A 27,362-nucleotide genomic window follows, 5' to 3' on the forward strand; every position below is an offset into this window, starting at 1 on the left:
TATATTTGACAGTATTGTAAATGATATTTTTAAAACTTATTTCTAAGCATTCATTGATACTATAAACATAATTGATATTTACACATAGACCTTCTGCAACCTTGCTCAACTTACTTAGTTTCAGAAGAATTGTCTGTATAAACCATGTTACAAATCAGGTCTGCTTTTTCCTGTACAATCTGGATGATTTTATTTATTTTCTTGCCTTATTATACTGGAACTTAATTATAGGAATAATATGGGCAACAACATCCTTGCTCTGTTCCTGATCTTAGTGGAAAATATTGGGTATTTTACAATTAAGTGGGATGCCATCTGTAAGGTTTTCATAGACACCCTGTGTCAAGTTAAGGAAATTCCTTCTGTTCCTAGTTTTCTGACAGTTTTTATAATGAAGCTACATTTTGTCAAATTATTTGTCTGCATCTACTAAAATGACTATTATTTTCTCTTTCATTCTGATTGCATGGTTAATTACATAGATTTTCAAGTGTCAAAACAACCATTGATTATTGGGAAAAATGCTTTTATACATTGTTTCGGTCAACTTTTTTCACTGTTGTGACCAAAAGACTTGACCAGAACAATTTTAAAGGAGAAAAAGTTTATTTGGGGGCTCACTGTTTCAGAGTCTCAGTCTACAGTTGGTTCCATTCTTGGGTGCTTGAGGTGAGACAGAACCTCATAGCAGAAGATTGTGGTGAAGGGGAATGGTTCCCTATGATGATCAGGAAGCAGAGAGAGACTCTACTCGCCAGATACAAAATATATACACCAAAGGCATGACCCCAGGGACCCACCTCCTTCAACCATACCCTATCTGCCTTTAGTTACCACTCAGTTAATCCCATCAAAGGATTAATTCACTCATTGGATTAAGACTCTCATAACCCAATCATTTCACCTCTGAATGTTCTTGCATTGTCTCACACATGAGCTTTTGGGAGACATCTAATATCTAAACCATACCATACATAATTTGATTTATGATGATATTTGTTAAAAAATTTTTATAACTACATTCCTAAAGAATATTGGTCTGTAATGTCCTTCTAATGTTTTCTTATAGTTTGGATCAGGGTAAAACTGCCTCATAAAATGAGTTATTTAGAGTGTCCTTGTCTTCAGTTTCCTAGAAAAGTTTGTACAGAGTCGATATTTCATCTTTAAATGTCTGACAAAATTCATGAGTTAAGCCCTCTTTGTCTGAGGTTATCTTAGGAGAAAAACATTTAACTACAAACTCAATTTCTCTTCAGAATTAAGGTCATTAAGATTTATTAATTTTTTCCACTGATTATTAGTATGCTTTCACATTATTTGTTCATTTTATAAAGGTTGCATTTATTGCCAAATGTTGTTCACTATATTCCTTTGGTATCCCTTTTAATTCTGTTGTATCTAAAATGTCTCCACTCTAAATATGTAGATTGGGCATTTGTAAATATGTAGATAGGGCATTCTAACATTTTTCTTGATGAATAATAATTTTTCAATTATTTTTTATTTTTTTAAAGCATTAGTTTTTGATTTGCTTTTCTCCACTACTGTTCTTTTCTCTTTTTCATTGATATTTGCTCTTATTTATATTTCTTCCTATTGCTTGGTTTTCACTTCATTTAAGCTTCTTCTAATGTTTTCAAGTACAAACATAAGTCACTGATTTGAGACTTTTCCTTTTCTGTTATATTTAGTACTATACATTTCTTATGTGTATTACTTCAGTTGCAATACACAAATCATGATATGTTGTATACACTTTCATTAACTTACTATTTCTTCACTATTTGCTAACTTTACTATTTGCTAACTTACTTTGCAATTTCTCCTTTGACCCATATGTAAGTGTATTATTTTATTTAAAATATTTGAAGATTTTCCAGACTTCTTCCTCTCACTGATTTCAAATTTAATTTTGTTGGAGTGAGAAAACCTACTTACTTTGATTTCACTTTCATATATTAAGACTTATTGTATGGCCCAGAATTAGATACTACATTGCAATACTCTGCATTGGGACACTAACGTGAAGACTGGGTTGTTGGGCTGGTAGGTACCCTTTGCTCATTTGGAAGGAACTCTCTTCACACATTGCTCCCTCCTCATGAGTATTTATTCTGGAAATTCTAGCTTTCATGGCCTCTCTAAAATCTTCAGTTCAATAACACTGGGCACACTTTCTGTTCTTCTCAGTGTGGCAGCCTAGAACTTCCCTTTAACTGTTATCTAGGAGGTATGCACAGATTCCTCATTTAATGTTTGTTTACTCTCAAAGCTTACTGTCCTACAATATCTTTTGTACAATGCCAAAAGTTACTAAGACGGATGTAGGTATAAATAGCCATATATAAATATATATATATATATATACACACACATACATATACACATATATCAGACTATATATTTAAATATATATGAGATATATATCTGATTACATCAAATTTTGTGAAGACACTGGCATTCACCCTCTGCAGTCCAAATTATAATTCCCTCCACTTCATTCTAACATAAAACCTGAAAAATGGCAGTTCCTGAGAGAGTATTTTGGAGTTTTGCAGTTTTACAGAACCCAGTCTTCACATCATCTCTGTGAATCAAGAGTAAAGTCTTTAAACCAGGCAAACCTAGGTCTGATTCCCAGCTTGTCTCCTTGGTGACCTGAGATGATTTACTCAACTTCCTAATCAATAAAAAGGTTACAGAATACATTCCCGATTGGGATATTGTGAAAACTAATTATGCAATTAAAAAAAAAAAAAAACATAAGTTACACATGGTGTGGTGGCACATGCTTGTAATCCCAGCAGCTTGGGAGGCTGAGGCAGGAGTATCACAAGTTGAAAGCCAGTCTCAGTTACTTAGTGAGGCTCTAAGCAAATTACTGAGATCTTGTGTCAAAATGAAAATAAAGAAATAAAAGGGTTGGGGGTGTGGTTCAGAGGTTGAGGTTGAGTGCCTCTGGGTTTAGTACCCCATTCCAAAAATAAACTCCCAAAAACAAACAAGCAAAAAACACATAAAGTACTTGCAGAGGGGAATGTCATAATCTCATGAAAAAGAAGGGAGACCAGTAGAATAGAGGATGGGGACCAGAGGAACAGAGGAAAGGAGGGAAAGGTGAGGTACTGGGGGATGAAATTGACCAAATTATGTCACATGCAGGAAAATATACCAACAATTCCACTAATATGCACAATTACTATGTGCAAATTAATGTTTTTGAAAAATTTTTAAAAGTTGAAGAGTGAGGTACTATATCTAAAACGTAACTGATTGATTCATAAATGGTCATTGTTGTTTGCAGTTGTGTTATTGTCATTGTTGTCTATCATAAGAGAGATACATCATCCTGTAGAATCCAAAGACCGGACTAACATTAATTCCAAGATGCCAGAACTTTCCAACAACAGAATTTTCCATAAAGTAAAAAGAGGATGTGAAATTAGTAAGTTCCTTTCTTTGTTATTGGGTGATGTCAGGCATATTTTAAAGGAAATCTCTCTATTGTGTTGTAAGTTCATGCTTTAAAATTTTAAGCATACTAACACAAGACAGAAACTAGAAAGAGAAAAGACAAATTACATTTCTACCATTTCTCTTTCTACTCCTGTACCTTTTCCTTGTGAAGTCCTACCCATACCTTAGATCAAAGAATTAAAAAAAACAGAAGTATACATCTCTGATAAAATTGAATGAACAAAATATCTTCTCCTTGTCCCCTTTTTCCTCTCTCCCTCTCTTTCTCTCTCTCTCTCTCTCTCTCTCTCTGTATGTGTGTGTTCTCAGCTTTCAATTCACCCTCAGATCTCACCAGCTGCTTGACTTAGGGAATTTATTTAATGTCCTGGAACTTCTGCATTCTTCTCTAAAAAATGAGTGACAGCATGTATTTTAGTGGGTTTATGTGAAAATTATTCATACGTTATGGCAAAAAGTCCAGCTTATAATAGTAGTGAATAAATATTACCTAATATACTATATTTTGTACCTCAAGTCTTTGTATATTTTTAACCAGTGCAATTAGAAACAGCAACATTTCCATTTGCTGATTTTCCTTGATTTAGTGTATAAATAAGAAGGTGGAAGTGTCGCTTGGTACCTGGCCTTGGATGTGTGATTAGTGAAATAATTTGTTACTTTTTCCATTCCTCACTTGTATGGATCTTGTCATGTATGATCTATTACTGCTATGATACAGGAAACTATACCTTTTCATATATGTAAATTGTACTAGCACTTTCAAAATATATGATATAAAGAGTATCCTAAACATTAAAATATAAAATAAGCATGTCCAAACTCAATTTGTGCTACGGAAGAAGCCTAAATTACAGGGCACTATTTTATTAACAACAACAACAAAAAAAATCACAATATATTTCCCTATATAGCCAACATTCTTTAGAGTTCTTAAAATACAACTTAGTTTATAAAAAAGGAGACACAGAAGCATATCTTTGAAAAAGTCACTGGTTTTCTAGAAAGTGTGCAGTCATACTGTGGCCTAAAGAATTTATAAATACAGTTTAGAAACTCTGAAGTACCTTATAAACCTGTTATTATTATGGTTATAACCATTTATATTATTGTTCCAGTTCTACACTGTTTTCTTTCACTTTTTTTTTTTTTAATTCTCCAGGATATAATTTACTGAAATGCCTTTCAGAGTAACAGGAACAGGAGTGATTATAAGCACTGAGTACAGGATTGAATGGGTATCTTGTAGAGGAGGAGGTAATGGAAAGAAATGAGAGAAGGATTAAGTAGACAGTTGATTATGCAGTTCCAATATAGAGTCTGATGTATTCTCTTACAAGTCTATGGTGAGTTATTAATAGGTTCAGAACATGAACACGTAAGACCATGTGACCAAAGACCCACAAATTGGACACTGTGCACTTGTGGAGACTCCACAGCCAAAGGAAAGAGCAGCCAAGTTATTAGAACACTTACTAAAATACTACAACTGAGCTAACTATAGGCAAATGCTTTGGAGACCTTTTAAACCATATTAATGTGCAGTGGTAGGCTGTCCCCAAGGGTATTTTAACATGTTATTCCAAAGCATTTCAAATGGAAATAAGGGGTTTCCGTATTTTTAAGCTTAAAACATACTCTAAGTATGCATCCCTGGATTTACTTTTCCTCTTTATCATTCCACCCACTAACCCCTTTCATGACTCTACCTTCCTTATGGAAGGCTGCGTCAGTTCACAGAAACCATGTAAACTCTTGGGCCTGAAAGGAGAAAATTCAAAATAAACAATGATGGGAATTAAATTAGCAATCTATTTCTAAGCTAACCTACCATTTTACTAGCAAAGGCCTGGCTTTTAAGTGACATGTGTATTTATGTCTGGTCTGTTTTCTTCTGAGTACTCCAAAGCATCTCTCTTAATAGAATTCTTGGACATCACTTTGTCCCTTTAAGTTCAAACTAAATCTAAGATTTACAGGATAAAGTTAATTTAATCCTGACCTATGGTCAACTTCAGTAAAAGAAATTCAAACACATTAAAATAAACAACTATAAAGTTTCCTTTCCTGTATATATTTCTATATATTATTACCCCAAATCAGAGACGCGATATAACTATTTGGACAGCATTCTCTTTCACTTATTAAGTCAAGTTTTTCCATGACAACAATTGCTACTAGACCTTCAAAAATGTTCACTTCCTGAAATGACAGCACATCCATATTTCCTTTCACGTCATGTGTTGTCAATTCCAAGACATTTTCAATGCCATGAAATACCTCTTTGTGAGAACTGTTAAAATGGGGGAAATTATTTACTGTAATTAACTATAGTAGTCTCCTGCTTCATTCTTGCTACTTAGGATTGCTTTAGCTATTCTAGGTTTTTTATTCTTCCAGATGAATTTCATAATTGCTTGCTCTATTTCTGCAAGGTACATCATTGGGATTTTAATTGGAATTGCATTGAATCTGTATAGCACTTTAGGTAGTAAGGCCATTTTGACAATATTAATTCTGCCTATCCAGGAACATACCAGATCTTCAACTCTACTACAAAGCAATAGTAACAAAAACGGCATGGTATTGGTACCAAAATAGACAGGTAGATCAATGGTACAGAATAGAGGACACGGACACAAACCCAAATAAATACAATTTTCTCATACTAGACAAAGGGTCCAAAAATATGCAATGGAGAAAAGATAGCCTCTTCAACAAATGGTGCTGGGAAAACTGGAAAACCATATGCAATAGAATGAAATTAAACCCCTATCTCTCACCCTACACAAACTCAACTCAAAATGGATCAAGGACTTCGGAATCAGACCAGAGACCCTGCATCTTATAGAAGAAAAAGTAGGTCCAAATCTTCAACTCGTTGGCTTAGGACCAGACTTCCTTAACAGGACTCCCATAGCACAAGAAATAAAAGCAAGAATCAACAACTGGGATAGATTCAAACTAAAAAGCTTTCTCTCAGCAAAGGAAACTATCAGCAATGTGAAGAGAGAGCCTACAGAGTGGGAGAATATCTTTGCCAACCATACTTCAGATAGAGCGCTAATTTCCAGAATCTATAAAGAACTCAAAAAACCTCTACACCAAGAATACAAATAATCCAATCAACAAATGGGCTAAGGAAATGAACAGACACTTCACAGAAGAAGATGTACAAGCAATCAACAGATATATGAAAAAATGTTCAACATCCCTAGTAATAAGGGAAATGCAAATCAAAACTACCCTAAGATTTTATCTCACCCCAATTAGAATGGCGATTATCAAGAACACAAGCAACAATAGGTGTTGGCGAGGATGTGGTGAAAAAGGAACACTCATACATTGCTGGTGGGGTTGCAAATTAGTGCAGCCACTCTGGAAAGCAGTATGGAGATTCCTCAGAAAGCTTGGAATGGAAACACCATTAGACCCAGCTATCCCACTCCTTGGCCTATACCCAAAGGACTTAAAATTAGCATACTACAGAGATACAGCCACATCAATGTTCATTGCTGCTCAATTCACCATAGCCAGATTGTGGAACCAACCTAGATGCCCTTCAGTTGATGAATGGATAAAGAAACTGTGGCATATATATACAATGGAATATTACTCCGCAATGAAGAATGATAAAATTATGGCATTTGCAGGCAAATGGATGAAATTGGAGAATATCATGCTAAGTGAGATAAGCCAATCTCAAAAAACTAAAGGACGAATGATCTCGCTGATAAGCGGATGAGGACATATAATGGGGGGTGGGAGGGGTTAGCATTAGGTTTAGGGTTAGGTTTAGGGTTAGGGAAAAGGAGTGTGGTAAGAATGAAGGAAAGAAGGACTGTATAGAGGGAAAAGAGGGGTGGGAAGGGTGGGGGGGAAGGGAAAAAAAATAATGAATCAAACATCATTGCCCTATGTAAACAAATGATTACACAAATGGTATGCCTTGACTCCATGTACAAATAGAGAAACAACATGTATCCCATTTGTATACAATAATAATAAAAATTAAAAAAAATTAAAAAAAACTATTCAGTGCAGAATTAGCTGGTGAGCGTTAAAAAGAGGGACTGTTGGACACATATCAAGTTGGGCTTATTTCTTAATTATGTAGAAAGTGTACATATATTCTAAACTCTATTTTTATTACTTGGAAAGAATCTTGGGAATTTTATGATAAGTTAAATGAGAACAGTATCTATTAAAAACAATTCACTTATTTTTCCTTAAAAAAAAAACTATAGTAGTCTCTTTTTTATTTGTTCTAATTCATTATACATGACAGTAGAATGCACTATGAGACACATCATACATATGTGGAGTATAATTTCTCATTCTTCTGGTTGTACACGATGTAGAATCACACCGGTCATGTACTCATATATGTACACAGGGTAAAAATGCCTGATTGATTTTACTACCTTCCCCCCCCACACCCCCTCCCCTCCCTTTACTCCCCTCTGTTTAATCTAAACCAACTCTATTCTTCCCTAGCACCCCCCACTTATTGTGAATTAGTATACACATATCAGAGAAAATATTTGGCCTTTGGTTTTTGGGGATTAGCTTATTTCGCTTAGCATGATATCTCCAGTTCTATCCATTTATCAGCAAATGCCATCATCTCATTCTTCTTTAAGGTATATATTCCATTGGGAATATATACAACATTTTCCTTTATCCATTCATCTGTTGAAGGATGGTGATTAATCTATTGAAAGAGAAATTAGAAAAACTAACCCATTCACAATAGCCTCAAAAAATAAAACACTTGGGAATCAATCTAACAAAAGGGGTGAAAGACCTCTACAATGAAAACTACAGAACACTGAAGAGAGAAATTAAAGAACTTAGAAGATAGAAAAACCTTCCATGCTCCTGGATAGGGAGAATTAATATTGTCAAAATAGTCATAGTACCAAAAGCATTATACAGATTTAACACAATTCCTATTAAAATCCCAATGACATTCTTCACAGAACTAGAAAAAGCAATCATGAAATTCATTTGGAAAAATAAAAGACCTAGAATAGTCAAAGCAATCCTTAGCAAGAAGATTGAAGCAGGAGGCATCACAATTTCAGACCTTAAATCATACTACAGAGCCATAGTATTGGCACCAAAAGACTTAGACCAAGGGTACAGAACAGTAGTTTCTTTTATCCATTATAAAAACATTCCAAAACTCCAAGAGGATGCCTGAAACCAGTTTATATATAGTAGTAAACCTATATATACTGTGATACAATTGTATTTACAATTTAGGTACAATATAGAATTAGCAATGATTACTAATAATAAAATAGAACAAGTGTAACAATATGCTGTAATAAAATTCCCAGTATCACTCCTCTTACATTTTGGGACTGTTATTAAGTAAAATAAGGATTACTTGAACACATATCCTGTGGTTCTGTGGCAGTCAATCTGATACACTAAACAGCTACCAAGTGACGAACAGGGTAGGTAACACACACAGTTATGGGTACGCTGGACAGAGGTGATGATTTGTGTCCTGGGTGTGAGGGGCTTCATCATACTACTGAGAAAGGTGAACAGCGTAAAACTTACAAATTGCTTATTTTTGGAATAACCCATTTAATATTTCAAACTGATTAACTACAGATAATAGAAGCCCTAAGTAAAGCCCTAAGTAAAGAGGGAGGATACTATATATACAGTATTCCTATCCTTTGCTAGGTTTCTTTATATCATTATTAAATTAATGCTGATTAGATTAACTATCAATGGGCCTTTTATTTCCCTAACTTTTTCTCAATCACAACTCCTGCAATTTGGAGACATTCTCTCAAAATTCACATTGCCAGAGGGAGCACATTGTTTAGGTTTTTACTAAAAGGTCCTATACTGAAATCACAGATTTCACAGATTTCAAGGTACTAAACAGAGTTATTCACTAAGGAAACACAACTGCATGCACACAAACATATCAATAATGAAAGAGAGACCACAGTTAAGTATTGTTGAGACTGTGGAGAACTTGAACCCTCATACATCACTAGTGGGAAGGCAGAAAGCTGCAGTATTTTGAAAAACAGATTGGCAGTTCCTTAAAACATTAAAACAAATCTAACATATGACCTAGCAAGTTCACTAACTTTAACTAAATACATAACAATCTTATAAATTTATAAATTTTACATAAAAATCTTCAATACATGCTTACATTTAGAGAAAATCTAAGTGAATGTTTGTAACTTAAATTCACTTACTAGAAGGGTTGATTTAGACTGTATTTATTTCTGCTTGATTGATCTTTGACCCTAATGGTCTTTTTCACATCAGTGGGTCAAATTAAAAAATCATAGAGTTTAATACCTGGATTCATGTCCAGATCCTCTGAAGACACTAAGTGTGTGACTTCTTGTTTTATGAACCTTATTTGTATACCTCCAAGTGAGTGTCTTGGATTTCTCAACTCTTATGAATCCTTCAAGAATTTTAAATAGTGTCAATGGTTTGAAATTGACCATTTTAAATATATCAGGTGTCAGGGGCTAATTTCATTTCTTGTTATTCATTGGGGTATTCACAAATATCCCTTAATAATTGCTCTAGTAATAACACCTTTCAGAGAAACCAAGAAGTTTTGCACTGTTTGTGTTTGGAACTCTACCAAAATTGAATTTTACATTTAGCATAATCTCTATCAACATTCCACCAGATTCTTTGCAGATATTGACAATCTGATTCTAAAATTTATATAGAAATGCAAAGGATTCCAAGCAGCCAAAGCAATCCTGAAAAAGAAAACCTAACTGAAGAATTTAAATTTCCCAAATTAAAAACATTATGAAGCTATATAAGTGAGACTAACTTATGTATATATGAATACATAAAATATAATTCAAAACAACAGTGCTGTTAATTCAAAAATAAATTTTTACATTTAGGATCGATTTGCTTTTGACAAAAATGCTCAGGTATTCTGTAAGGAAAATATACCTTCTTCAACAAATGATGCTGAGATACAATTGTGTATATATATGCAAAGAGATTAATTAAAACTCTTACACAAAAACAAAAGTCATTGCTTAAATGTAAAAACTGAAATTATGAACATCATTATAGAAAAACACAGGATAATGTCCTTGTGTCACAATTAGACACAGTATTCTTAGAACGCCAAAAGCACTATTCCATAAAAAAAAATTAAAAACTGAATTTATCAAAATTCTAAATGGCTTTAAAAGATGCCACTAAGAAAATGAATACACACTTGTAGAATAGGAAAAAAATAATAAATTATATATCTGATAATGAATTTACATCCAGAGTATATAAAGTTCTCTCAAAACAAAATAGTAGAAAAAAACTAATCAAGAAGTGGACAAAAGATCTGAATAGACATTTTATCAAAGATAAAATATCAATAAGCTATGATTCAGCACATGACAAGGTACTAAACAGAGTTATTCACTAAGGAAACACAACTGCATGCACACAAACATATCAATAATGAAAGAGAGACCACAGTTAAGTATTGTTGAGACTGTGGAGAACTTGAACCCTCATACATCACTAGTGGGAAGGCAGAAAGCTGCAGTATTTTGAAAAACAGATTGGCAGTTCCTTAAAACATTAAAACAAATCTAACATATGACCTAGCAAGTTCACTACTATGTATCTACTCCAGAAGAACAGAAATATATATCTACATAAAGACCTGTATGCAAATGTTTATATTAGCATTATTCATAATGGCCAAAACATGGAAGTAAGCCAAAAGTCCATCAACTGATAAAGGGCTAAACAAAATGTGGTACATTCAGATAATGAAATAACATTTGTCAAGAAATGAGAACACACTACTGACACATGCTACCACATGGATGAAACCCCAAAGCATAATGAGAAGTGAATGAAATCATTAGAAACAAAAGACCAAATTTTGTATGATTATACTTGTATGATATGTAATGGTTTTCTCTGTGGTCAGAAAATAGAGTTGCTTGAAGCTGGGGGTGAAAACAATGACTACAAAGGGGTGTAATGGGGGTTGGGGATATAGCTCAGTTGGTAGAGTGCTTGCCCAGCATGCACAAGGTCCTGGGTTCAATTCCCAACACCACCAAAAAAAAGAGAGGTGGGGTACAATGGACTTTTGAGTTCATAGAAATATCTAAAAACTGAAATGTGAGGGTGGTTTCACAATTCTGTAAATGTATACCTTAAACTGCACATTTGAAATGGGTGAGTGCTCTGGCAGTGGCGCACACCTGTAATCACAATGCAAGAGGATCATGAGTTCAAAGCCAGCCTCAGCAAAAGTGAGACACTAAGCAACTCTGTGAGACCCTGTCTGTAAATAAAATACAAAATAGGGCTGGGGATGTGGTTCAGTGATAGAGTGTCCCTGAGTTCAATCCCCAGTAACCCCCAACTCCCCAAAAAGCATTCACAATATCCTTTTCAAATTGTTTCATTTTAAATAATGATTTACCCCAGAAAAATTAACTTTTCATATCCATGAATATATCTTACTAATGAGAAATAATTAGGCTGCATTAAGAAAAATTTCTACCTTATCTTAAAATATCAACATAATTTTTAGAATATTACTAAATGGAACCACCTATTTTAAAATTCAAATTGAACCACTAATGAAATTCTAATTGAAAATGTATAAAGATATGGGAATTATCTGTTGGGGAATAAAATAGGGCACTAAATAATTTAACTTTAAAAAGACAGCTTTTTCCATAATAAATTACTCAAAATTTATATGGAGTTAATTATGTTTTATAGGATTTGTATTCTCATAATAAATTATTCCGAGTTTCTACCTTGGTTTTATAAAATTTTAAAATTTGGTTTACTTTGCAAGGACACAACCAGAGTCAGACAATTCCATAAAGTTCCCAGACATGTTATTATACGTAAGTTCCTGTGTTAGTAACTTAATTGCTTATCTGTAAGTTGAACAGACTGAAATATTTGCTGGTAACATAATAATGTTAAAATAAAAGTACCTGGCACATTTTAGTTACTATTATATAAATTTGAATCCAAATTATAATGGAGATAAACCAAATGCACTAATTTGACTAGCTATTATAAAGGCATGCCTGTCTCCCCCTCTTAGTTTGGTAATTCTTTTGATAGTTAAATCTAACAAGTTTCATAGGACTCTTGACATCCTGTCTTAGAATGTGAATCAGTAGACAAGACCTGTTATTTCCTTTCTGCTACTTCAGATAGCTTATTATTTAATTATTATGCATTTCCAACATCCTCTTAACCTGAGCACACACATTGACATTCCAGTCTAGATAAGTTCCCACAAGAGCTTACAATTTTGCCTTCACCACTGATTTTCAAATATTTCTCGGCAGGGTGCCTCAGTCTTCATTTATTTACATTTTAAGTTGGTGGCCCAGTAGGTTTTGTCACTCTGCAGACATATTCATCTTTAGTTTCTGATAAATTTTAATTTATTATAATAACTATTGTGAAACAGCTGGAGTAAACTTCCTGCTATGTTACCCATAAAACTGTTGATGACGATTTGAAATAATTTAGCTCTATTTACTTCCAGATTTTAGAATGGAAAGCACATTTCAACTCTTGTCTTGCTTTGCCTCTGAAGAGTAGAAAAACACTCATACTGGCTGTATCACCCCATTGTATTACCATTCAACCAGTTCATGTATATAGCCTATTAATGAATAATTTGAAATTCACAAAGTTCATTCTAGTTTAATGACATATGAGTAGATTCCAGGGTTAATGTTAGAAGGTAAAGACAGGAAGTATCCCAATTTATTATAACTCTAAAAGAGAGAGAGAGAGAGAGAGAGAGAGAGAGAGAGAGAGAGAAGGAAAGCATTAACAATTTATGCAAGATCTCTAGGGTGTAGAGTTTGGAGGATACAAAAATGTTTCTTAACAATCCTGAGTTCTGTAGTTTTCAGAACCACTGGAATGACTGACCTCACATTTTTGCCCAAGAACTACCTCAGATTCTTTTTAAATGTGTTCTTGGATTTGAGGTTCAACCTGGAATTCTGACTTTTAATGGAAAATGACCAGCTACCTCCACCTCAGCAAACCCTTACTTCCCCTGCCCGCTACTTCCATGTTTTTGATACAGGTGTCTACATAGCACATTTTCACAAACAGGGTATCAAGCCTGCCCAAAGCGCTGCCAATGTAAGCACACTCTTCAAGTGGTCATTTATTTTAGGTACAGCCAGGCTGAGGTAAGGGGACTAAAAAAATTCCTGGGCAAACATCCTTATGTTGGAACTTTAAATGTGCTTATGAAGAAAAAACTATGTTTAGATATCTACACACAGTGCGCTCTCTCTCTCTCTCTCTCTCTCTCTCTCTTTCTCTCAGTGGAAAGCAATAAGAAAGCAGAAGAATATAAAAGGATCAGAACTGGCCTGAGTTCATCAGCTTTATTTCTTCATCATCTGAGTTAAAGGTTAAACAGTTAATTTATTGCAGATATATGCATATTAATTAGGAAATGAAATTAAGTTTCACTTTCTGGAAAAGGCAAATACTAAACTATCTAATACCCAAGGGTTTTCCCAACACCACCATGAAATAATTCTGTAAAGTATCTGGGTAGCATTAGAATGGCTGCGATCCCATTTTCTCACTTCTCTCAGTCTAGTGTTTGGCACTGGAATAAAGATGAAATGGAGACAAGATGATGTGCTCACTGTAGCTGCACCCTAAATGAACTCTGCATCAGATTATGGCCCTTGTATGGCAAAGGTAACCTTAAAACTTCTTTTCAGGAAATTCCCCAAATCATTCCAAGAGGGACTACTGGTTCTCCCATTGTCCCAAAATATATCAGAATTTCTTCTCTAATTTAACATTCTTCCCATAGGAACCTGAAATTCCTCTGATCATTATTTAGCAAATGTAAAGACACGACATTAGCTGAGATAAAAAATGTAACTGAAATTAAGTGGAAACATTCAATTGTATACAAGCTCAACATCAATGTGCTTTATTTTAGTGTTGCACAAAATATATTTTCAGACACCCACAAAGATGTTCTTATTTGAAAATTATGCTTTGCTTATGATTTAGCTAATAAGCCTTAAATAAGTAAGCATATTATTTATTATTAAATAAAACTTCTTTTGTAAAATTGGCCCTTGACAGAATTCTCAGGCAACTGAAATATAGATTAATAAATGATCAGGTGATTTATTAACTTTTAATACAGAATGTTGCTTATTCAGAATGTATGGTTATTCTGTTTATCAGAATACACTATATAGCTTCCTAAGTAAGACGAGAATATCTTCTTATGGCACCACTCTAATGACAGAAGCCTCCCCTCCGTGTGACTCTGCTATCCATGCCATTCTAAATGTTGAACTGGAAAACTATGGAAAGTCTTAAAGATACTCGCTTAAAGGTCAGTTATTTCATCAATAAGCACTGAGCACTTACTAAAGAACTATGGTGAACACAGAAGACTAGAACAACGGTTTGTTTGAAACATAAATACCTTGAAGCAAGGAACTATTTCTCTTTTTGTTCTCTGGATTCCAGCACAATGTATGGATATAACTGGTTTACTACTGATGATGTTCTAAATGCTTCAATAAATAGCTTATACATAAATCTTTTCCATATATATGTGTGTTCCTCTAAAGTTGATTCCTACAAGTAAAACTGCTGAAGAGACCAATAAGTACATTTAAATTTTCAGTAGATATTATAAAAGATTCCCAATTTGCTTTCTGACAATGGAATTTTTTGGATCCTCTAAATATAGAATCATGTTATCAGCAAACAGTAATAATTTGAGTTCTTCTTTTCCTATTCATACCCCTTTAATTTCTTTCAAATAAGTGTTCTCCAACTATGTCCACTGGATATTCTCAATCTACATAATTTATAGATACAAATCAATCTACATAGATTTGTGCCAATCTAATGAACCAAAAATGATATTTGATACAATGTGCTTTCTTTAGCTTACCAATAATCTGGAAAAATGTGAAAATGCATTTGAAATTTTCATTTCCTTCTCATGATAAACACTACAAAGTAAAAAGTGTTTATCTCTGTTAAGATTATACATGACATGTATTATGCTATTTTTTTATATTCAGCAAGCATTACTTTGTAATTGACATTTGTCTTTTAAAATACTAATATTTTAGAAACTCTGGAATTAGAAATGAAGATAAGCTTGGATGGTGAAGGTTCTGACTTCATCAGTGAATTCTTCCATTGATAGGTTTATAATTTTGTGGCATTATTGGGAGGAAGTGGACACTGTAGGAGATGAGATCAGGATGAAAGAAGTGGGTCATTAGGGCATGTCTTGAAAAGGTATATCTTGCCCCTGGTCATCTTCCTTGCACATGCTTGCATGCTCTGTCTCTCTCTCTACCTCTCCCTTCATCTCTCCCTCCCCCATCCCCTCTCCTTCCTGGATGCCAGGAAGTAAACAGCTTTCCTCTGCATGCCCTTTCACCATGTTTCAGTCTTGCCACAGGGCTAAAGCAAGAGTCAGTTGACCATGGACTGAAAGTCCTGAAAACATGAACCAAAATAAACCTTTCCCCCATTAAGTTGTTTTTCTCAGGCATTTGGTCACAGTGACTAAAAGCTGACTAATACAATTTTCTTATTCAGGAAATGGGAATAAAAAGCATAAGAAATAAGAAGACATTCAACCTCACCAATAACAACAAAATATAAATTAAAACTACTTTCAGATAACATTTTTTGCCTATTAGATTTGATAAAGATCAACCTTTTTAATAACACTCATATTAGCCATCACAGGGAAAAGATGCACTCTCATAATCTACTGACCTGAGAGCATAAGTAGGTACCAGATCCATGGCGTATAATTAGGCAGTATCTCCACAAATTACCAATACACATACCCTTTGATAAAAATTACATATGTAAGGTGGCATATCTAAAGAATTCTGTATATTTATCAGTGTTCATAATCGGAGAATATTAGAATCAAATGTTCATTAACACCAAATAAATTAAGTAAATTATGGCACACACTGAGATTGGAAAGAGAGTACTACTAGAAAAGGGGAATATCTTCATGAACTCATTTGTGATAACCTGATGTGTGTGTGTGTGTGTGTGTGTGTGTGTGTGCTACCTGTGTGAAATTTTAAAACTATGAATTTATATATACCAATTTATTTGTTAAGGCATTAACTATCTTCAAAATTGGATAAACCTGGTTATCTTTAGAATTCAACACTGAGTATAAATGGGGAACAGGTGTTGAAAAAGACTACTCATTCCATTCATTTTTGGAGGTTTATGTGTGATAAACTTTGGAGTCCTTATTTTGAAAATAATTTCACTTTGGACTCAGGATTGAATGGTAGTCAAGTTGAATCCAGGATTCAAAGTCACTTCTTTGAACTCTAGAGATAGTTGATGCTCCAGTCATTCAATTGACTCAATCCTCAAAAGTCAACCAACACTTGTTCCATTATAGATAATCTCTCCTTAAACTAGTAGGGTTCTCTCTGTGTTTTTGATTCCTATTATTCTGTCACAGTTTCAAAATTTGGATCTCTCTTATTTTGCAGCATGCTGAGTTTGGTAATTGGTCAATCATTCTTAAGGTTTATATCTTATCTCTTGATAAATTGATGGTGTTACCCCCCAAAAAAGGAAAGTATCAATCTCTACCTAAGCAATATTGGTTATATCAACCAATTCAACTCAAATCATTGAATTAAACACTCTACACTCTACCTATAAAATAGGTCAATGAGCCCAACACTCAAGGCTAGCAGCCTCTTCCCCAGTCTTGTTGCACATATTATTCCTACCAGTTGGCCTGTATATTTACCAACATTCAGCTATATTTGTTTGAATGCATGAAGGCCCAACACCTTGTAATCACATGATTTAATCAAATACTAAATTTTAAAGCAAATGAAATAGGAGTGCAAAATACATCTGTTTCTATGAAAATTCTGGGAAAATAAGACAGTTGAGGAAAAACTGCTGTAATTTTATTGAGACTAGGCAACTGAGAAAGAACTGAAAAGATCTTCAAAATCCAGGATTCTCCACATAAACTGCCTTGCATTTTTCTAAAATTTTAATGTTAAGTACAGAAACCCATATTGCAAATTGGTTTTAGTGTACACTGAGTAAGATTCACCTGGAATACCATCTACCTGACCTGCATTCCAAGTATCTGGCCTCATATCCAAAGACTGGTTAAGCTAGGTAGTATACGACTGCATGTGTTTTAAAAATTTTACCTTCACCTGATTTTTTAAAGGGAGTTATTAGAGGAATTTTTACCTATGAATCATAGATTACCACTGTTCTTTCATACTTTGTATCCATTTGCCCTGTCTTACATTCTTCCTTTTTTTTTTTTTTTAGGTGCTGGGTATTGAACCCAGGGCCTCGGGCAAGCACTCTACCAACTGAGCTATACCCCCAGCCCCCTGCCCTGTCTTACATTCTGAAATAATTTCTGGCTTTGATCTTCTAGGTCACAAATTTACCTTTCAGTTCTTCTAGAAAATTTTAATTCTAATATTCATACAATTTCAGTTCTATTGTATCAAAACATTTTTATGGATAGCAAGTTGCTAGGTTTTTTAACTTTTTCCATAAATATATATTGGTTCTTACCCTTCTGAGCATAGTAGCTTTGTACAGTATTTTATTTACCCTATTAATTTTGTTGCCTCATGTAATAAATAACCAGTGTTTGTTGACTCTTTCTTACATGATGTATTTTCTTAAAAGTGTTCTTCTTGGCTGTTGGCTTATCCTTTTTTTTCTGGCTTCTGGTTCACCTATCTTTCATGCCTAGTTCAGGTTACTCAACTCCACTCCAGTTATTTAGTTACAGATAGGACCATTCATTCTACAAGGAAACAATAGCTCATCCTTAGAGAATGGATACTCTCCACATCCTGGGTGTCACCAACATGGTGAACAGGAAAGCTCTGCCTCTGTTCTCTCCTCTTGCCTACGAAAACACACATGTGGCTTCCACTAATTACTTGGCATAACTGGATGTCAGAAAAGGCAAATTCCGCTGTTGCTATATGGTTCCATTCTGCTTACTGCACTACTCCCTTTCCTTGATGCGCAGCAGCACTTGGGCACAGCTCCCGTCATGCACAGATGTTTTCTTATGTCTGTATGCTTTCTGTTAATCCCAGCCAAACTGTTTCAGTCTTTCAGGAGATATTCAAAATGTCTGATGTATTCATGGCATCCTCTTATAATAGTGTTTTTGGGGTTGTCCAGAATATTTTTCTATCATTTCTAAAATGTGGCTTGAATGAAGAAGATACACGTATGAGGTAAGTCTGTCATTTTCACCTTTTCATTTAGATATGGATTCCATTTGTTCACCTTGTTATTAGCTTGTCTTCCCCCATCCCTGCCCTGACACCTGCTTTCACACTGGTTTTTGCTACAGTGTCTTTTCCAAAGTGGAGGTCCTAAAACATTTAATTCTTCAAAACATGCTGCAGCATAGAGTACTTTGATTCAAGTAAAAGGGTAAATTACAGCCTGGCACACACCCATAATCCCAGTGATTTGGGAGGCTGAGACAGGAAGATCACAGGTTCAAAGCCAGTCTAAGCAACTTAGCAAGGCCCTAAGCAACTTAGCAAGACCCTGACTCAAAATAAAATAAAAAGGGCTGGGTATGTGGCTCAGTGGTTTAGAGCCTGTGTTCAATCCCTGGTATCAAAAAAAAAAAAAAAAAAAAAAAAAATGGTAAATTGCAAAAGGAAAAAAAAAAAAAGAGACAGAAAGAAGAAAACTGAATTTACACAAATAACTAATCAAAATGATTGCCAAAGTATACATCTCAATTTAAGTAGATAATGTGGTAATGGATTTAGTAGTCACTTCTTATCATCCTCAATAAGTAATCTATGCATGCAATCATAGGCAAAGTAGGTACTGATATATTTACTTTGGCCCAGAGTTTAGACATGTGTGTGTGAGTTTTGTTTAAGCTATTATGCTAATAGTGAGCAAACATAATTATTGCACTGTTTTATAGAACTTGTTATTTATATATATTTAATTTTTCAAAAACTATCATTTAAAATGTAATAAAGTACTTTATGCATTATTTGTTAATATTCAGTGACTTTTACTCAGTGCCTATTACAAACTAGACATCTTACAATGTTTTAGAAATAAAAAGAAAGGAACAAGAGAGTATAAGACAATACTGCCACATCATGGCACTCACCAAAGCTATGTTTGCACATACCTCAACCTATTATATTTCCCTATTCACATCTGTAACACAGAGAGAGAAAGCCAATATTCTAGCAGATGAGACTTTTCAGGTCTGATATCAACAGATATTTTAGCATCAATTAATAGGATTCTAAATTGGCCACTCAATTCTTTAAGTCAATCATCTAATTCTTCTTACTTATGGGAGAGGTAAAGAATTTTCCAATATCAGGGAGCAAGCCAACACCAGAGTCTAGATAACGAATCATGTTCTCTCTTTCCTAATCCACCAGCTCATAAGTGAAAGGGTCTGGCATGGCATAGTCTGGAGTAACAAACCACACTTCTTGGCTATTTGCCTAACATTTTACTCAAAGTCTGACTGCTATACTGTACTGCTGGCAATGTCAGTTTTCCTCAATAACAAAGACTTCCCAGTTCAGAACATATACATATGTGGCTAATAGGAAAAGTGAGCAAAAATACAACATGAAAAACAGGGAGGTATGTAAAACTCCTATTCAGTCTTTGCAAAACCTACTCATAATTCTAACTTTGGTCCCTTAAGTATATAGAGAGGGTACATAGCTCATTTGGAAAATCTGACCAATAGCCCACATTTCAACACAGTGAAATACTTTATCCCCTCTTGTTCCTTACCACACCAGGAATTTTCTATATGTAATTATTTAATCCCTGGTCAAAAATCTAGTGGACAATGTAATGCCCACAAAATGTTTTCCCCAGTGAAGTTTCAAACATCAGGTTCAAACATCAGTTCCATAGAAAACATTTGAAAACACTATTCATGTAATTTTTCCATGCCAATGTTAATTCACTTATGCCAAAAAATGTTCATAGTTGAATATTCACCATTCTGTCAGTCTAGTAAAATATGGACCTGTCCAGCAATTTAATCAATTGACTATGGGACCTTAAAGGGTCATAGATAAAAATTTCCAGTTTTGTTTCATTTGGATTTTTAATCATCATTTTACGTTTCATGGCTTTGATTGTGCTTATAGTTTCTGCTATTCATTGCTATTGGGTTTTTCTCCAAATGAGCAAGTTGCTCTCAGATTCATTCTTGTTGATTTCATCAATGGCCCAGTATGAAGAGCAAAGTGAAGCCATAATTTACATAGGCATTTGTGATATTTTATGAGTTTTGCCTTAAACCAACAGTAAAGGCCATGGTGAGAAGGGTTATACAACAACATGAATATACTTATTGCCACTGACCTGTACCTAATGTGGTTCAAATGGTAAATTTTATTTTATATATATTTTACTCCCTGAAGCCTTCCCCCCACACACACACACACATACATACACACACACAAAATAAAGGTCAACTTACGGAAGGCAGTAATTTGACCAAACCCTGGGTTAAGACACAGGGAGAAAAAAAAAAAAAAAAGTGATGCACATTAACAGAACAAGTAGCTCTGATTCTCCAGTCCCTACAACCTCTTAATAAGGCTCTCAACTTGCCACTGTCCTATATGGAGAAAGAAAAAAAGGCACTATTGTCAAATAAAATGTAAATCTTAGAAGAGAAAATGTTAAATTATAAGCCCATAACCCTCTGAATACTGACTTAACTCCATTGTCATTCATTAGACAACAGTGTCAGACTTTCAGCTGACTGTCTGGACTCTTGTCTTTGACAGGAACAGTGAACAGGTGTCTAGTACGGTTGAAGATGTGTTTAAATTGTAGACTGCTGTCAGAGTGTTAATTCTCTAGGGAATTGTTCTGACAACTTTGAAGTCAGGCATAAAAAAAAAAGTAAGACAATAGATGAGCTGGGGGTGGGGAGCAAACACGAAAGAGCTCTAGCAGTGAACAGATTGGTTGATTTCAATCTGCTAAAAGACACCACGTGGTAGGCTTATTTTAGAAACTAGTGAGAAAGAAAGAAGTTGAACACCGTCAAAAAGTAACAAGGAGGCAGAATTTAATATAATGTTCAAAAGAAATGTATAACCGTCTAGGAGACCATTTATATATCCAATCGACTTCTGATTCACTGGTCTACCTTGGAGATGTTCCATTGGAGACAAACGATGCAGACACCTGGGTGGTACTGTGCAAGGCAAAATTCATAAGGAATACATGGAAAACGAGGAGGAGGTGCATGCAAATCAGCTTGGTGTATGGAGGGGAAGCAAAGAGGTAGTAAGGAAGGTGGAGAGCTGGGGAGGAAAGGCGCTTACCAGGCCACCTCCACAGGTGCTAAAAGAGGCCAGCGAGCCCGGGTGCCGCAGCACCGCCCCGGTGTAAAAGCAGGCTGCATCGGGAGGTGCAGGAGGGCGCGGAGCGGCTGCCCCCGTGGGGCCCGGGCCTGGACTTGGCCGCTGTTCCACAGCGAAGCGCGGAGCCAGGAAGCGTCCGTCTCTCCGAAGCAGCAGGTACAGGTCCCGGGAGAAGGCCGGGATCCTCAGCAACACCTCCTCACCGTCTTGTTCGGCTTGCTGGGCTGGGGGCGGGGGCGGGGACGGGGACGGGGACGGCCCTGGCTGCGGGACCGGAGGCGGCTGCCACGAGGCCGGGACTCCCGAGGGCAGGGCGGCAGTACCGCTGGATCCCCGTGGCAACTCCTGTGATTCCAGCTCCTCGTCCTCCTCACCCCCTGCAGACGGCGGAGGTCGGAACTGGGACTCCGACCCGCCCTCCACGGGCTCTACCAGTGGCGCCGGGGCCACAGAGCGCACCTCGCGTGAGCTGCCCGCAGTCTGCGCCCGGGCGCCTCCGCCGCCCCCTATGCCGCGCAACCAGCCTGGGTCCGCGCTGCCCCCGCTGCCGCCGGCTGCATCCCCCGGCTCTGGGCGCCAGAGTGCAGGAAATACGACTTCCCACTCCTCGCGGTCCGGGACGAACTGCAGTCCTGCAGGCAGGGCAGACAGAAGTACCGGGCTTAAAATGCGGCGGTTCCGTAGCACAAGCATTCCTACACTCACAATCCGTACAGATGCAAGGCGCTCACGTGAAAGGAATGGAGACCACCCGTCTAGCCCCTGAAACGCTTGCAAACCCCGATGCCTTACGATCAGATTACAGACCCCAGCTTTTTCAGAATAAAAGTGCGACGATGCGGGGGTGGGAGAGGGAGTGGGCCAGCAAAGTTTGATGATCACAGTTAGTGGATGAAAATCAGTGCAAAGACTCCAGCACAATTTAAGTGATTCTAAAGTATATGCCAGAGCGTACCTCCCAATTGTCCTCCAGGCGCTGTAAACGTACCTTTGCAAACATTACTACTCAAGAGGGTACTGCTCGTTTCACAGAAAGTTAAAGTGAGGCCGGGAGAAGTGCGCTTCGCTTCCGAGTCTGACCCCTCATTCGCACCCGCACGCTTATTTTTATTGCTACCCATTGAACTCTGCTCACTGTGCACTAGTTGCACCAACCCTGCCCTCCCGTGTTTTCTTGGTCTCCACTGGGGAAGTTGGAAGGGAAGCTAGAAATTCACCGAAGAACTTACCTGAAACGATCTCATTCGATAGGAACCCCAGCTGATAAAGGAGGCAGCAGCAACAGATGTGAGTCAGGCGCATCTCGCGGCTCTTCCTCTACGGCGCTCGCGCGGCCGCAGCTTCTCGCTCAGCGCACGCCTCCTGCGCGATCCACCGCGGGCGCAGCCGCCTCCCCGGAGCGCTAGGAGGCCGGGCGGCGAATTTGCCCAGGCCCTTTGTCTGCCCGGGGTGGGGGGTGGGGGGGTAGGCTCTGTGACTCCCGGAGGCCTCCAGAGCACGGGCGGGGGTAGGGTGGGGGAGGAGCGGGGGAGTCAGTGCCGCGGCCCCGCAGCGCCCCGGCTCCCTGGCGAATTAGGTGATGCGTCTATTTTCTGTGTTCTGGACGCTGCAGGAATTTCCAAGGCCAAGCGGGCTAGAGCCGGAGCCCCACAGGACCTACGCACAGTTCGCCAAGAGCCCGGAGGCGCAGGGCGGGCGGTGCTGCCTCAGGACAAGGGGAGGACTGCCGGTGCGGGCAGGAGTGCTGTGTTGTCCGAGCTGAGACTCGCTGTCGGCACCCGCGCGGAACTGGAAGAGGATGGTGTCCCAGTCTCAGCAACTTGGTGTGCCAAGCTCCAGACACTCCTGGGGACGCCAGTCTTAAGGCTCTACTAGTCCGCAGCCGCGCGGAAAGGAATGAATGAGGGGTGAAGTGGGGGAAGACACGATTCGCAAAGTCGGCTGTAGAGGAGAAAAAAAATGTACCAGATCCGATAGGAATAAGGGACCAAGGGGTGCCCGCCAGGCGTGACGTTGCGGGACAAAGGTCCCAGAACACCGCACACGTGCTCAAACGCTGGGTTGGGGTAGCTTGGGGACCCAAATTCCCTCTCCTGACTCCTGATTGGCCATTCCAAAAGGCCGGATTTGCATCCCCACCTTCTGCCCTTACCCCCTCCCCAGCGGAGGCGTGTGCAGGTAGCAGTGCTTCCTTCTACCTCCCGCTTACCCAGGCTCCTCCTCCTGTCCATTTCTTCCCCCTCACCCCCCAGCTGCACAACACACAAAGCAAAACTTGGTGCAGACCTGAGCACAAAGCTGCAGCCTCGTTTACCAAAGGCCTTTGATTTGTCTTGCCATCTTTGACTCTCGTAATTTTTTTAAAGCCTGTAGATAATGTAATTTGTCATAGAGTGTGCTTCAAAGGGTCCCAGGACAGAAGACACCCCGACATCTCAGAGCCCTTTATCCCACCTTATCGTCTGTTCCTCAATGATCAGTGCTCCTGATCTCTCTCTCTCTCTCTCTCTCTCTCTCTCTCTCTCTCTTTCTCTCTCGATTTACACACACAATCACCACAGTCCTTCCTAATAGGAGCAAGACTAAGGAGATAATTTTAAATATTCTAAAGATCCCAGGCCACGGATAATTTTCCCTATTGTACTTTATTTTGTACACAGTAATGTACTTTTGTCCTTTGGGGCAGCAATTCAACCCCAAATATCCCTCTTCCTTTTTTGCAGTTCCTTATCTCTCCCTCAGCTACATCAGACTCAAGAATGATTGATCTAACCTGCCAGTTGAATCCATTGACTAGGCCATACACCTAGAAATGAGAGTTAATGCAAATCGGTTGTTTTTTTTTTTTTAATTCCAGTCCAGAGTTTGGCTCCCCCACATCCTTTGTTGTTTTACCTTCAGTTTCTGGTGTCAAAGGTGACTACTATGCCTTTAAGGGAGGCAGATGATCTTATTTCAAAGGAAAGCCATTGTTTGAATAAACTGGGTCCTAGAATACTTTCTTTGAGTTGTCCAGAGTTTAAAAACAAACACAAAGGCACTCTAGGTGAGTTTGTCAAGACTGTTCTGTCTCCAGTTCTTGCCTTGTAAAATCTGTAAACCTGGAGTAACTTGGGTGTGGCTTCCAGATGCTCAAGAAATACCTAGGTTACTTAGGAACCTATATGCCTCTCTATGAGACTCAATCGTATAGACTTAACCCTAAGCAAAAAGAGAGATAGTTCATTTTAAAGAAGTAGAGGAAACCTTAAAATCAAAAGCTAGTTTCAATAAAACACCTACACCAGAGGAATATGTCTTAAATAAGATGCTTCTCTCATATATTTTAACAATCACCAAATAGGAGTAAAGCTGTAGAAGAAATGCATATTAATTTGTATTTGTTGGCATAAATTTGTGATTTCTTTAAACTATATGAGCTGTACAATTAAGATAAATATACCAAAAGCACAGGTTGCCAACTTTAAGTTCCCATCCTTCCTTTTTTGTTTTTATTTTTTCTTCTGATAATACATAATCCCTACTGGTCGTTCATGGAAGAAGAGGTTTATATTAATCAATACAGAAGTGTTTGCCTACTTCTCTGTTATTCACTCTTCCACACAATAAAAATACTCTTACACTTTATTTTTTTTAATTTCAAAGACTTTTATAGAAGTCTTTTATAGAAGTCTTTTATAGAAGTTTGAGCTGAAATGATTTGGGTACTTATTTCTCTCACCAGACTATCAAATTTTTGAAAGGTAGAAATGATTTTTTTGCATAACATTTTTCATAATCTACCACTCTGCGTAATTCAGTGCTTTACACTAAATATGTGTAGAAAGTCTCAGGAAATTCTCCCAGATACTTTAGAAAGTGATGGAAAATTGATTTCTTCATGGTATTTTACTCCAATTAAACAATTTCTCAACCCAGAGGTACAACACTAGCACTGCACTGATCAGCCACTATCAAGGTGATTCATCTGACTAACAGAGAATAGCCTAGGAGAGAAATGGCATGCAGAAAAAAAATTTGTTCCCTTAGCTAGAGGAGACTTAGATGTGCAGACAAGAGCATCCATTGGTTAAAGTAGGTTTAAGTATGTGTGTATGTGAAGAAATGAACTAACCCGACTTGGCAGTGAGTAGAGTATGTGTGGTGAAATAAGGGAGAAAAGGCAGAACTATGTTTGCCTTACCAATCTTCAAGGAAAAAAAGAGTAGCTGGGAGAAAATGTGCTGGTTGAGGCAGGTCACTACATATGTCACCAGATGATAACTAGCATCAACTAAGCACTGCTTTTGTGTTCTCAGAGCAAGGACAGAAGGGGAAGAGGTAAATGACACAGCATCAGTGTAAGTGGAACCCACTGTTCACAAGGTAGTCACACGCTGGATTTCATAACCCAGAATGTTCTATATGAAAAATCGGCTTTAAAGCCTCCAACCCTTCCTTATTCTCTTCACTCATTGGCATTGAAACTCTTACAACCTAAAGTTAATCTTAAAACCTCCCTCCTCCAAAAAGTGAACTTAAAATTTTAAGACAATACAAAGAACCCTTTCACTGAGTTACATGAGGATATCAACTTCTGGTAAAAGTCACATTTAAATTGAGATCAAGGCTTAAGCTAGTTCTGGCCATGATGGAATAAAAGGGATCAGATTTTAACTTTTACCACATGCAATTAGAAAGCAGATAAAATGTGTAAAATGCTTTTCAGACATTGGACAACAGTCATCCTAGAGTTGTGACCTGTGAGAGAAGAGAAACAAATTAAATAATACCTTTAATTTCCCCAGCTTACTACCTGAAGGAGGTTCCAGATCTCAGCACAAGGGAGGGAAAACCAGAGCCCTAAAAGCTGACCGAGTTGAGAAAAAAGAGTGAGGTAGCTAGGATTTACAAAGTAGAATACCAGAGAGGAGGGTGCCGCACAGTGCATGTGTCAGTTATCTATTGCTGAGTGAAAATGTTAGCAGTTTAAAACAACAGTTATCATCTCACATTGTTTCTAAGGGTCAGGAATCCAGGAGTGCCTAAGCTGGGTATTTTTGGTTCAGGGTCTCCAACAAGGTTGTTGTCCAACTCTAACCAGGCATATAACTTCAGACTGCTTGACTAAGGCAGAGGCTCTGCTCTCAGACTCTGCAGGAAGTTCAGCAACTCACTACATGAACTTCTCCATAGGGTTGTTAATTACCTGTATTCCTCCAGAGCAAGTGATCTGAGAGAGAGGCCATCCAAGACAGAAGCTATGGTTTTTGTATAATCTCAAAAGTGACATACCATCACTCCTATTATCTTCTCTTTATATAAAGGAAGTCACTAGGTTCAGTTCACACTCAAAGAAGACATATTAAAGAATTTGTGGATGTATTTTTTAAGTCATCACTGTTTGCCACCTGG

At 37.3% G+C, this 27,362-nt stretch overlaps 1 protein-coding gene across 3 annotated transcripts in view; it reads right to left on the reverse strand.

Annotated features, from left to right (window-relative positions):
* The window catches only part of Adamts19 (ADAM metallopeptidase with thrombospondin type 1 motif 19), a 292,394-nt gene extending 268,978 nt beyond the window's left edge, over window positions 1-23,416 (reverse strand). For 2 of the 3 annotated variants that reach the window (XM_047555548.1, XM_047555546.1), the window contains exons 1-2: window positions 23,198-23,416; window positions 21,930-22,600 (exon numbers count right to left, since the gene is read on the reverse strand). In XM_047555548.1, coding sequence (XP_047411504.1) covers window positions 21,930-22,600; window positions 23,198-23,270 — 744 coding nt within the window. In that variant the 5' untranslated portion in view covers window positions 23,271-23,416. The remainder of the gene's footprint in view (window positions 1-21,929; window positions 22,601-23,197) is intronic. The other variant, XM_047555547.1, reaches the window with a different exon arrangement.
* Between the last annotated feature and the right edge of the window lie 3,946 nt (window positions 23,417-27,362).

Source organism: Sciurus carolinensis, chromosome 6, assembly GCF_902686445.1.
Source record: "Sciurus carolinensis chromosome 6, mSciCar1.2, whole genome shotgun sequence".
Taxonomy (NCBI): domain Eukaryota; kingdom Metazoa; phylum Chordata; class Mammalia; order Rodentia; family Sciuridae; genus Sciurus; species Sciurus carolinensis.